A 12,219-nucleotide genomic window follows, 5' to 3' on the forward strand; every position below is an offset into this window, starting at 1 on the left:
TTAGGGTGGCTCTATCAGGCAGCTTGGGGTGCGCTACCTCAGGCTCCAGAGGCAAGCAGCCTCCTGTCAACCCTGGGGGCTGATGTAGGCACCTCCTTGAGACTAGGGGTCCTGAACAGGGCCTCCTCCACTGCCCCCCGCATGCCTTACTGGGTTGTAGGAAAGGGCCCCACCCCTCCCTGCATGTTCCAGAAGGTGACCCTGGGCAGATGCATGAAGGATCCCACCCCACCCCTATACCTGGCTGTGGGTTCCCCCTGACCCTGCCCACCCATGTGTCCCCAGGCTACGAAGTGTGAAGATGGAGCAGCGGAAGCTGAATGACCAGGCCAACACTCTATCCGACCTGGCCAAGGTGAGTTGACAGAGCAGGTGGCTCCAGGGCCAGCAGGTGACGGGAGGGTCGGGGAATGGCACCAGCAGGTGTCCCAGGTGGAAAGGCTTTCTTGGGAAACAGAGGTCTACTGTGACTAGAAGGAGCTCTGGTAGCATAGGGGTTACGAATCGGGCTGTGAATCTTAAAGTCAGCAGTTCGAAACTATCAGCTGATATGTGGGAGAAAGAGGAGGCTTTCTGCTCCCGTAATGGTTTACAGCCTCAGAAACCCTGTACAGGGTTGCTATGAGTCGGAACCGACTCCACGGCACATCACCACCTACCACTGTGACTAGAGGCTTCAGAAGTCCAGAAGTCTACCTGTGTACTTTTATTTTTAATGTTGGCAGCTCTTTTTTCAAAAATAAACCTCAGAGGTGACCTTACAGAGCCATCCAATGTGAGATGCTGCATAGAGCCTCCAGAAGTCACCCTTAGGCCCTGGGCTGTGAGGACCCACTCGAACTGGGGTCAGCTGAGGAATAGGCAGGGAGGAGTCATAGTCAAGCAAAGGTGTGGCAGTTACACCTGCGGCTTAGGGAGGAGGTATTTGGGGCTGGGTGTCTGATCCCTGTGCCTTCCACCCAGCAGAGTTATTTCTTGGGTCCATGAGTATCAAGGTAGCATGAGACTAGTCAGGGTCATCCTATGCCATCAAGTTGATTGTGACTCATAGTGACCCTATATAGGGTTTCTGAGACTTTTATAAATCTTTATAGGAGCAGGCAGCTTCATCTAAGGAGTGGCTAGCCAACCCTCCCCACCCCACACCCCACCCCCCCACACACAAACACATACCCCGAGCCTTGCACACCCCCTCAGCATACAGGGCTGAGTCAGTTAGCTGGAGCCTCTGGAGTGTCGTTCTTGCGCCACCTGGTGGCAGTAAATGGCATCTCCTCCCAGGACTCCTCCATGGTTGGGGCCTCCCCCTCCAAACGTGCCTATTTGCTGGGTGGTGGGGATGCCCAACCATGGCCCTGGTAGTAACTGTAGTGACTGGTGGTGCCAGTGGTAGATGGAGCTAGGCCAGGGCTCTGTCACCTCCCTACTCAGACTCCAGCCCTGTCCCTAGCTGGAATCGGAACAGCTTGCAACTGAGTTGGGGTCCCCTGATTTCCTCCTGTTCAAGTGTCCCCAACTCCCCACTACCTCCTGCTACTCCCTACCTGGAGCCACATCAGCCCAGCCTCCCCCAAGGACTTGGTATGAAGACATTGCCCCTCCAGGACCAGCCCCTTGGCCAGGACCCTCATGTGGGACTCTCTTCCCATAATGTGGGCCATAGCCCCCTCCCCACTGCAGGGCTGGGAGACTTTTCATTTAGAGGTTGCATTATGTGTGGGATTCCCTCCCCACCCTACCATCCAGGATCTGGCGAACTCTTGAGTGGGGTATGCCTTGGGACTAGTTCATCCCTTCCAGATGAGTCTAGCCACATTCACCCCCACCAGACCTGCTGGTCTTGATCCTGGCATTCAAAGCCCCATTCTCCCCTTCTGTGTTGTCATTCCCTGGGCCCCAGCAGGAAACCCGACGGTCACCCTTAGGGACTGTCCACCTGTATGGTTCCCTTACTCTCCATCTCCCGTATACCGCCCACAGACTCAGAGCGTCATGTACGACCTGGTAGCTGAGCTGCATGCCCAGCACGAGGACCTGGAAAGCCGCCTGGCTGCCCTGGAGACCCGCCTGGACGCGCTGGCCGCCTCCCTTCAGGCTCTGCCTGGTCTCATCGCCCAAGCCATACGTCCACCACCACCACCCCTGCCACCCCGGCCTGGCCCTGGGCCCCTGACCCCAGCTGCCTGGAGTCCCTCAAGCCGGCGGCCGCCTGCGACCCCCTCAGACTGCGGGTGACAGTCCTGCCCACTACCAGACCCCAAGTCTTGGTCATCGTGTGGCCACTGCCTCCACCCCGCCCAGGAGGGCCTGTCCAGCGGCACCTCCAGGAGAGCCAGAAGTCGCAGCTGAGTCGGGTTCTGTGGCCCGGGGACACCAGGCCCACCACTTCCACCATGCTGGGACAGGTGGAGGCGCGGAGCTTCCCCAGTCCCCTGGCCCCTGGTGGGCAAGGAGCAGCTGGAGGGGTCCTTGCCACTTCTGAATAAAGCAGGACCCTGAGTGCTGCCTGTTGGGTGTGGTATGGTTGGGGGAGTGTCCTCACCCCCAGGGGATGGACTTCCTCACTCACAGCAGCCCCTCCCTGGCCCCCAGGCCTGTCCTCATCACTATCCCAGCCCTGGCGAGAACAGGTGTGCTGGTCAGGTTCCCAGAAGGCACCTGGTAACTGGCATACCCCTCCATCTCTCCTTCCCTGTGCCCTGCTGGCTTTGATGGAGCCCCGCTGGTGCCTCACTCAAGGTCCAATTCAGTCATTCCCTGGACATATATTGAGTGTCTGCTGTATACAGTGAATGGTATGCAAATGACTGCCCTGACTTTGCACCAGAACCAGTTGGGTTGAAGATGGGGAATTTGAAGGCTGTGAAGCTTCCTGCCCAGGGATACCTGGTAGGGGAGTGTTGCAACCAGGATTAAACTGGGGCAGAGAGGGATCAAAGTAGAGAACATGGACTTGGTGGTGGACATCCCATGGAGGGGTTATGTGCAGGGGACATGGGATCCTGGGGTTAGAAATCCCCTCAGGCAAGTCAGTTGGAAGGTTCCTGAACATTTGTAGCTTCCGAAAGGTCTCCCACTCCCACCCCAGCCTTGACTGTGGGGTGGTGGTGGTAGCCGGGGTAGACAAATGTGGGGAGCAGGCTGGGGCTGGGGGGAAGGCTGAGGCAGGTATGGGGGCAGCCAGGGCCAGAATGAGCCGGCTGTGAGGAGCTGACCTAAAGAGGGAACAGACTCTGACCTGGGAGGGGGAGGGACAGACTGAGGCCAAGCAGGGAAGAACCACACGGAAGTGGGGTGACGCAGAGGGGGAAGGCAGTACAGAGGGGAGCAGTGCCGGAGCATGGCAAACACTAGGTCCTGGGTGGGAAGGGCAGGTGGGGCTCCAGTAAGCTAATCTGGGCCCTGCTGAGGAGCTCAGGCCTGGCAGCACCAGATAAGACCATGGACTACCTAGTACAGGGAGATTCGGTAACCAAGTGACAACTAGATGCTAAGAACCAGTAGGAGAAGGGTCTGGGCAGTGACTGATGCAGCTAGACCTACGTTCAAGTCCTGGCTCTCCCACTGCGTTCAAGTCCCGGTTCTGCAGCTGCCCCTCTTGGAAGTTTGCTCATCTATCAGATCCAGGATGACAGTATATTAAACCAGGGAACTTAAAAGGATTACACACACAGCTGGTATTCAATAAATGCTCCCTCTTACTCGATCACTTATGTGAGGGGGGCGCGTTATTAAGCAGTTGACAAACTATCCTGAGCTTTATACCACCCCCAATGAATCCTGGCTCCAACATCGCCGGCTGGATAGTCCTGGTAGGCACAGAGGCATAGCAAAGTGAGATGGGAGTAGGTAGGAGGGAGGGGTGTACTAAGCCCTGGGGGCTAAAGTCCAAGGAGTCACCAGATGAAGAGAGAAATGACATTCTGAGGTCCCACATATATCAACGGAGAAAAGATTGAAGTTGTCAAGGACTTCATTCTTCTTGAATCAACTATCAATACTCACAGAAGCAGCAGTCAAGAAATCAAATGATGTATACATTAGGCAAATCTGCTGCACAGGAACTTTTTAAAGTATTGAAGAGCAAAGATGTCAGCTTGAGGACTAAGGTGAGCCTGACCCAAGCCATGGTATTTTCAATAACCTCATATGCATGTGAAAGCTGGACAGTGAATAAGGAAGACCGTAGAAGATTGATGCTTTTGAGTTACGGTGTTGGAGGAGAATATTGAAAGTGCCATGGGCTGCCAAAAGAACCAACAGATCTGTGTTGGAAGAAGTGCAGCCAGAGTGCTCCTTGAAGGTCAAGATGGCCAAACTTTGTCTCTCATACTTTGGACATATTGTCAGGAGGGACCAATCACTGGTGAAGGACATCATGTTTGGTAAGGTGGAGGGTCAGAGAAAAAGAGGAAGACCCCCAACAAGATGGATTGGCCAAGTGGCAGCATCAATGGACTCAAGTGTGGCAACAGTAGTGAGGTTGGCCCAGGATCGGGCAGTGTTTCATTCTGCTGTGCATAAGGTCACTATGAGTCGGTACTGACTCGATGGCACCTAACAACAACAACAAAAACATACATGAAAGGTGTGTGACGGAAGCAGCAGACAAGAAAGGGGAAGGCTTTTCTGCAGCCTGCTAGCAGCTATCAACGTCTATTCATTTCGAAATTGAGAGGGTGAGCAACTTAGAAATTGCCCCTGTATGGTCCTTAACCCAGATATGCTTCTGGGCAAGTGGCCTCACCTCCCTGTTCCTCAGTTTCCCCTCTCTAATTCAAGCAGAGGAGTCATGGTGTGGCGCTGTGGGTTAATGCGCCAGACTGCAAAGTCGTTTGAACTGCAAGGTCGGTGGTTCAAGCTCATGAGCTGCTCCTCAGAAACCCTATACAGGGTCACTATGGGTCGGAATCAACTCGACGGCACTTAACAACAATCGAAGCAGGTGTAGTGAAAAGCCTCGTGTGATCTTTTATGTCCTGTCCCCTGTATACAGCAGATACTCAATACTGGTTTAGTTAATGAGTAACTGGCTGGGGAAACTGAGGCCCAGAGAAGGAAAGAGACTGCCTTTTCAGGGTGGGAGGGAACCATTTAGGCCTCCGCTGAGCTGGTTGCAGGACCCAGGGTTGGAGTGTTGTGATGTGGGGGTAGGGTGCGGCACCCACCCATGAGTACAGCCCAGACTGATGGAGGAGGCTCAATAAGCATAGAACAACGGAAAACCCGGTCGTAAAGAAATAAACAAGACCATTTTGTGACTAGGGGGCTTAGGAGATGACTTTGAATGGAGATGGGGACGGAGCGAGGAGAAGATCCCGACTGAGAAACTGTCACTGCAAAGACAAGAAGCAGGACCTGAGCATAGTGTTTGGGGACCAGACAGTTTGAGACTGAAGGAGAGGGCGGCTGGGGTGACGCTGGGCCAAAGGGGTGGGGGGTGTGCAGGACCACAAGACAGAGGATCCCGAAGTCACTGCCCGCGCTGCACCACCACATCCGCCCCGCCCGCCTCTGACTCAACAGCTTCGATCCAGCATAAACAGATCCCGCCCCACTGGGGGGTTACAAAGTCAATAAAGGGTGCTTGCGGCCTGGGCGCGTCACTGGGCGGGCGCTGGGACCAGGAAGTCGGTGGAGGGCCGGAGCGCGTGCACTGGTGCACGGAGGCTGAAGAAAACTGGAGCTATCCCGGCCACGCGGAGGAGCGCAGAGCTCGGAGGTTTGCAGACTCGCCCGGCCCCGCGTCATGCGCCCCTGGGGCGTGCGCAGCTTCGTTTTGGAGCTGGCCCGGGACCCGGGAGGCTCCTATCGAGGCGGGGAGCGGCTGTGCGGTCGGGTGCTGCTGGAGGCGGCGGCGCCACTGCGCGTGCGAGCGCTCGAGGTGGCTGCACGCGGCGGAGCAGCGGCGCACTGGCTCGAGGGCTCCAGCCTGGGAATCAATGCGGTGTCTAGCGATTATGCGGCCTCTGAGACGTATCTGTGGCGACGGCAACTGCTGCTTCGAGGTGAGCTGCTCCACCAGACCTTCTTTGACAGGGACCCCGCCCTCTGGATCTGGGCGCCCCTCCCGTCTAGAGCCTGGAACCTTTCGATTTACAAATACGTTGGGATCCTCTTCCCAGGGTCTGAGCAGGCCCCCTCCAGAGCACAGCCAGGGCCCCCTCGGCTGAGACCTCCTCCCTGGAATGTGGCTCACCCCTTCCAAGGCTGGGAGACCTTACATTTAATGGTTGATTAGGAGACACGAATAGGACTGCGAACCGCAAAGTCAGCAGTTTGAAACTACCAGCTGTTCTGCGGGAGAAAGATAAGGCTTTCTGCTCCTGTAAAGATTTACAGCCTCAGGGTCGCTATGAGTCGGTTCCGACACCACTGCACATAACCAACCAACCAAGGAGACCTTCTCAGTGCGTGGGGACCCCCTATCTAGGGTCTGGGGATACCTTGGATAGGATCGATGAGCCCCCCCCCCCCCCCCCCGCTCTGGACCCCACGAATCCTTTTAAGGGTCTAAGCTCCCTGATCCTAAAAAAAGGCGCCTCTCACACACTGCCCAGTGCCTACCCACCCCAGTTTACTCAGCAACTGTCTGAGCTATGGGGTCATCCCTGGGAAGGGGCCTTTGGTGGTGTTATGGGGAGAGGGTGGGAATGTTCCTCTAGGGAGAAGAAACTTTGGGTGAGAATCTTCTGTCCGGGAGTCCCTACCCCCTACCTGAACCTCAGTCTTTCCTCCTCACCCCAGACCACAGAAATGGGTGTGGGACTTGCAGTCAGCTCAGGCTGTGTAACTGTGTAACAGGGAGACCTCGGCCTCTCTGGGCCCGCCAAAGCCAGACTGCGGTATTCCTGTCACTAAAATGGAAGGGGCCAGAGAGAGGGGCAACTCTCCGACCCCTGAAAGTTCCCTTTTCCTAGTACATCCTCAAAGCCTTGTCCCCAAAGTCCCAGGCCAGGAACCTGCCTCTGACCAGTTGTGGAAACAGAGAGGCAAAAGCAGCAGCAGTGGGACAGGAGGAAGCCATAGAGGCACTTCCGGTCTAGAGAGGCTCATGGGAAACATGAATCCTCCTTGGCCCGCAGGGCTGCTGTGTGACTCTGGGGAAGACTTGCCCCCTCTTTGAGGCGCAGCTATGAAATGGGTCGAAGGAACCCCCAGCTCAGTCCGAACCTCCCCTACCTTGACCGCGAAAGGGCAGCACATCAACTCATTCTCGTCTGCTCCTGGGCGTCTGACTTCCTGTCCTGCATCTTGCCCTCTCTCAGGCGCCACTTGGCCATGGGAGACGATTCTAATGCCCTCTCCTGACAGCCCCCTAGTCAGACACCTACACCTCCTTGAACACCACCAGCCCTCGGTTCTCCCTTCTTTGGCCCTGGACTGACTCCCCTCTTTCTGAGCTGCTGTACCACCACTCAGGGGTGCCGAGGCCTCCGCTTTGTTTAAGCCAAACCCACATCTGACGGCCACCAGGAGGCGCTAGCGCTCTGAAAACGGCGCGGAGGCAACCCCAGGTTGCCTGGAATCTTCTCTGTACACTCTGCTCTTTCTTGGGGAAACTGAGGCCCAGAAAGAGGACTCACCTCAAGCCTGTAGCGTTCCGAGCTCCTGGCTCTGTGTAGCTAGGGGGAAGCCAGGGGTGTGTTCCCAGAGCGGTACGAGGGCTCAGTCGAGGGAACGCATGTGTTTGCCAAGGATTGAAGACTGGAAAATGTATGTTGGGAAGTAGGAACAAAGTGGACAAAGGCGCCAGGCGAGGCAAAGTGGCCAGATGGGGGCAAGCTGATGACTTTGGGGCTGCAAATCTCAGCTCTGCAGATGTGAAAAGTGAGGTCCCAGAGATTGTCACTTGCCCAGGTCACCCAGTTGATTTGTGGGTGAAGGTAGAGTGACCCAGTGATGCCCTAAGTGAAGGGAGACCCCATCCATTTTCTTTGTTTCCCATTTCTCAGCGGGGGAAACTAAGGCCCAGGGAGACCCAGATTCTTGGGACCCCCGCCCTAAGATCAGGCCCTACCCAGCAGGTTGACGATTAAGTTGGAGGGATAAGGTACTCTCTCATTTGGGTTACCTCAGGTCTTCTGGGCACCCCCCCCCCCCCCCCCCCGCTTGTAGACCTCAGTTTCCCAGCTTGACCACCGGGGTCCGCCAGAGACCCGCTCCATTTGCTCTGCGCCTCAGTTTCCTCCCTGCAGCCTCAAGAGAGGGCGTGGACCAGAAGGGAGGGGCTTGAGCCAACTGATGTTTGTTATTTTCCTCCACGCCTGGCTGGAGCCACGTCTCTAACCAAGCCATTGGGAGAGTCTGTTCTGTAGGCGAAGCTATGCTTCGCCCCGCCCAAGCCATATAAAAGCGGAGGCTACGCGCGGTGCCGGCAGACTCTCGTTAGCTCCTCCTGTGCGCAGGCGCAAACCTGGCAGGCTCGGATTCCTAAACTGCAGCGTCCTAGGGTTGTGCTGCCGCCGTTGCCACAGCACCGCGAGTTCGAGGCTGGGGTCCGTGCTTCTCGGGTTCGCGTCCTAGGGGCAATGTTGTTCGACAAGGTGAAGGCGTTCGCGGTGCAACTAGACGGGGCCAGCGTGGGAGCGGAGCCTGTGTTCAGCGGTGGTCAGGCCGTGGCTGGCCGTGTGCTGCTCGAGCTGTCGGGTGCGGCGCGCGTGGGCGCCCTGAGGCTGCGTGCTCGGGGCCGTGCTCAAGTGCATTGGACCGAGTCACGCAGCGCGGGCTCAAGCACCGCGTACACTCAGAGCTACAGCGAGCGCGTGGAAGTGGTGAACCACCTTACCACGCTCCTTGCTCCAGGTACAGACGGGGACATGGGGGCTGCGTACCTCCCACTTGACGGCTGGACTTCGGTGCAGTCCCTGAGCCCCACTCTGCTCCTACCTGCAGACACCGGAGAGACTACAACTCTGCCCCCTGGCCTCCATGAGTTCCCGTTCAGCTTCCAGCTGCCCCCGTAAGTCCCAAGTCTGCAGTCCTTCCAGGTTTGGGGATACCCAGGGGACCCCTGGGCCCAAAGACTATCCCTCTGGGGGACCTCCCAAGTGTGTCTCTGAGTGTCCCAGTGTCTGGACCCTGCTGTGTGTCTGTGTATCTCACCCCTAAGGCCCTCTCCCGTTATTCCCAGGACCCTGGTAACGTCTTTCGAGGGTAGACACGGCAGCGTCCGCTACAGCATCAAGGCCACCTTACACCGGCCCTGGGCCCCCGCGCGCAGGGCCAGGAAAGTGTTCGTCGTCATTGAACCTGTGGATATCAACACTCCGGCCCTGCTGGTGTGTGGCTACCCCAGGAGCTGTAGCTGTGATGGGGGTGCTGCAGCCAGGGACCTGGCCTGGGGGACCCCAGCAGGATCCACACCCACTCACCCCTTGCATGAATTGGGGGTGAACTGCTTGGCTCTGGGAGGGAAGCAGACAGGCAGGTATAGGAAAGCATTTGAAGTCCAGAGGCAACAGATGCAAATTCCACCTCTGCACCAAGTTGCTGTGTAGCTCTAGCCAAGTGTCTTGCCCTCTCTGAACCTCATGCCCTATCTGTGTCTGCAAAATACTGCATAGGCCACAACTGGAAATTGCAATTGCTTGTTGTTAGTTGCTGTCCAGTCTATTATGAACCATGGCAAGACCCATAGTGCTTTGCAATGCCTTTGACATTTCAGAAGCTTTGCTGTTTACACCAGTAAGCGCTTATCAAGCACCAATGCGCTAAGCATTTGGTTTGTTTATTTTCTTTTCTGTCTCATAAAAGTCAACTGTATCTCTGGGTCAAAGTCCCTAAGTGATGCAGTTTGTGCTCAGCTGCTAACCTAAAGCTTGGCAGATTGAACCCATCCAGCGGTGCTGTGGGAAAAATGCATGGCAAGCTGCTACCATTAAGATTATAGTCAAGAAAATTGTGTGGAGTAGTTTTGTTTTGCTGTACATGGAGTAGCAATGAGTCAGAATCAACTCAAGGGCAATTAACATCTACCACTACATCCCAGGGTTCATTTTACAGATAGTCCGAGAATGGTTGGAAAGAAACTGGGTTTCCCCTACCAAAGTCCTCCCTCACTGGCAGGGTTTAGGAAGCTCCAAGGTGTTTGCCCAGAGTGACCCATTTGTTATTCCTCTCTTCCACCCTGGCAGGCACCCCAGGCAGGCGTCCGGGAGAAAGTCGCCCGGACCTGGTACTGTAACCGTGGCCTTGTCTCCCTCTCAGCTAAGATTGACCGAAAGGGCTACACGCCAGGTAAGCTGGGTAGCAGGTAGGCAGGCGGGGCCAATAGCAGGGCCAGGGTTGGGGCTATGGTTGAGGAAACTGAGATACCCCACTCCTCGCTGCAGGTGAGGTGATCCCTGTCTTTGCGGAGATTGACAACGGTACCACACGCCCTGTACTACCAAGGGCAGCTGTGGTCCAGACGCAGACCTTCATGGCACGAGGCGCCCGCAAGCAGAAGCGGGCAGTGGTGGCCAGCCTGGTGGGCGAGCCCGTGGGCCCCGGGCGGCGGACCCTGTGGCAGGGCCGGGCACTACGGATCCCACCTGTGGGCCCCTCCATCCTGCACTGTCGTGTGCTGCATGTAGACTACACACTCAAGGTAGTGCATCTTGGTTGAAGCAGCAGGGGGGTGTGTTTTCTTGGTGCCCAGACTTGGGTTCTCCAGGCCTCAGTCTCCCCAGGCACAGGGAGAGGGGTCAGTAGAAGGTAGGGAGGGGATAGGATGGGGGTAGGTGTGGTGGAAATTACAGCTCACTCCCAGGTTTGTGTCCCCTCTGTCCCTAGACTGGTGTTTCCTGAGGGTGGACCTGGGGCCAGGAAGTGTAGGAGTGAGCAGGCATAGTGGAAGCTGCCAGATGCCCTCCCTCATGACTCTCTCCCAGGTCTGTGTGGACATCCCAGGCACGTCCAAGCTGCTCCTGGAGCTGCCATTGGTCATCGGCACTGTGCCCCTGCACCCCTTCGGCAGCCGCTCATCTAGTGTGGGCAGTCATGCCAGCTTCCTGCTGGACTGGGGGCTGGGCGCCCTGCCAGAGCAGCCTGAGGGTAGGTACCAAGGCTTGCTGCAGGGGAACCCAGGGTAAAGGGATGGACATCATGTCACCCCCCCCCCATTCTTAGTTCCTCTAGTGATAGTGGTGACAGTCACCAGTGTCCCCAGAGTCCCAGTCACCTCCCTGAGGGCATACAGCCTCAGAGTTGGCACTTATTCTGAGCTCCCCACCACTTCTACTGTTTCACCCACCCTGTTTCTCATTTCCAGCTCCTCCTGAATACTCAGAGGTGGTGGCAGATGAGGAGGTACCCACCGCGGAACAGAACCTCTTCCCACCACTGCCAGACCTTGACCTAGGCCTTGAGGGCCCCTTCTTTACCTACATTCAGGAGTTCCGCTACCGCCCACCACCCCTGTACTCTGAGGTGAGTTTGGCAGTCCAGGAACTCCCCTATACCTTTCCAGACCCAGGATAGGAGACGTAGAAAGACAGATGTTTAATGTTAATACAAAAGCTGCTATATATACCTAAACACCCGAACTCGTATACATACCTCAGCATCCAAGCATCCAAATTCCCATGATGCCCTAGTCAATCTAGGTGTTGCCCTTTGATCACCTTTCCCCTGGATGAATGTGGGATTTGGGGAAAGGCCATTTTAGCAGAGGTTTTGATGTGTGGTTAGGAGTTCAACTCAAAGGCAAGTGAGAGGGGGAATTTGGAGAAGATTTGGGAGATGTTTGAAGCAAGGAGGTGGGTTTTCCCCAAGACCTAATGGGAACGTCTTCTTCAGGAGGACCCTCACCCACCCACGGAGGCTATCAGACCTCGCTGCATGACCTGCTGAGCATCAGGTGGATACTTTGAGGAACAAAGTTGCATACTGCTCTGACCAGCACATACCTGGAGTGCTGGAGCAAGAATGAACCAGCCTGACAGCTTTGAAGTTGGGGAAATGTCTCAGATTGGGCAGAGACTATTCCGGAATCACATGGGACAGGTGGAATCTGGCATCTAATGCCAAGTGCAGGATCCAACTGTTTACTGTCTGTGCCCTGCCTGTGGGCAGTGTGTGGATCCCCTAAGAAGCCTCCAGTCTGAGTGGTTCCCGAAGGTGGGCCTGGGAGCCACACACATCCAGCTACATGGGACTAAAAAGAAGAACCCCAGGGCTGGAAGTGTCCAGAAGGGGAGCAGAGAAGGTTTCCTGGAGGAAAGGGTATTTTAGCTG

At 56.2% G+C, this 12,219-nt stretch overlaps 2 protein-coding genes across 4 annotated transcripts in view; both read left to right on the plus strand.

Annotated features, from left to right (window-relative positions):
- The window catches only part of KCNN1 (potassium intermediate/small conductance calcium-activated channel, subfamily N, member 1), a 33,225-nt gene extending 30,952 nt beyond the window's left edge, over nucleotides 1-2,273 (plus strand). Inside the window, exons 9-10 of the mRNA XM_006876292.1 lie at nucleotides 286-355; nucleotides 1,981-2,273. Of these exons, the coding sequence (XP_006876354.1) occupies nucleotides 286-355; nucleotides 1,981-2,235 (325 nt within the window). The 3' untranslated portion in view covers nucleotides 2,236-2,273. The remainder of the gene's footprint in view (nucleotides 1-285; nucleotides 356-1,980) is intronic.
- A 3,476-nt stretch (nucleotides 2,274-5,749) lies between these two features.
- On the plus strand, nucleotides 5,750-11,835 carry ARRDC2 (arrestin domain containing 2). 3 transcript variants are annotated; one of them, XM_006876295.1, is made up of 8 exons: nucleotides 5,750-6,008; nucleotides 8,896-8,962; nucleotides 9,134-9,281; nucleotides 10,137-10,239; nucleotides 10,335-10,591; nucleotides 10,875-11,037; nucleotides 11,255-11,412; nucleotides 11,782-11,835. In XM_006876295.1, exons 1-8 carry the CDS (start codon nucleotides 5,750-5,752, stop codon nucleotides 11,833-11,835), a joined length of 1,209 nt encoding a protein of 402 aa, XP_006876357.1. The 3 variants fall into 3 exon arrangements, with proteins under 3 accessions (XP_006876357.1, XP_006876355.1, XP_006876356.1); XM_006876293.1 differs by lacking the exon at nucleotides 5,750-6,008 and adding an exon at nucleotides 8,532-8,805; XM_006876294.1 differs by lacking the exon at nucleotides 5,750-6,008 and adding an exon at nucleotides 8,532-8,805 and having other exon boundaries at nucleotides 11,785-11,835.
- The last annotated feature ends 384 nt before the right edge of the window (nucleotides 11,836-12,219 follow it).

The sequence above is a fragment of the Chrysochloris asiatica genome, unplaced genomic scaffold, assembly GCF_000296735.1.
Source record: "Chrysochloris asiatica unplaced genomic scaffold, ChrAsi1.0 scaffold00374, whole genome shotgun sequence".
NCBI lineage: Eukaryota > Metazoa > Chordata > Mammalia > Afrosoricida > Chrysochloridae > Chrysochloris > Chrysochloris asiatica.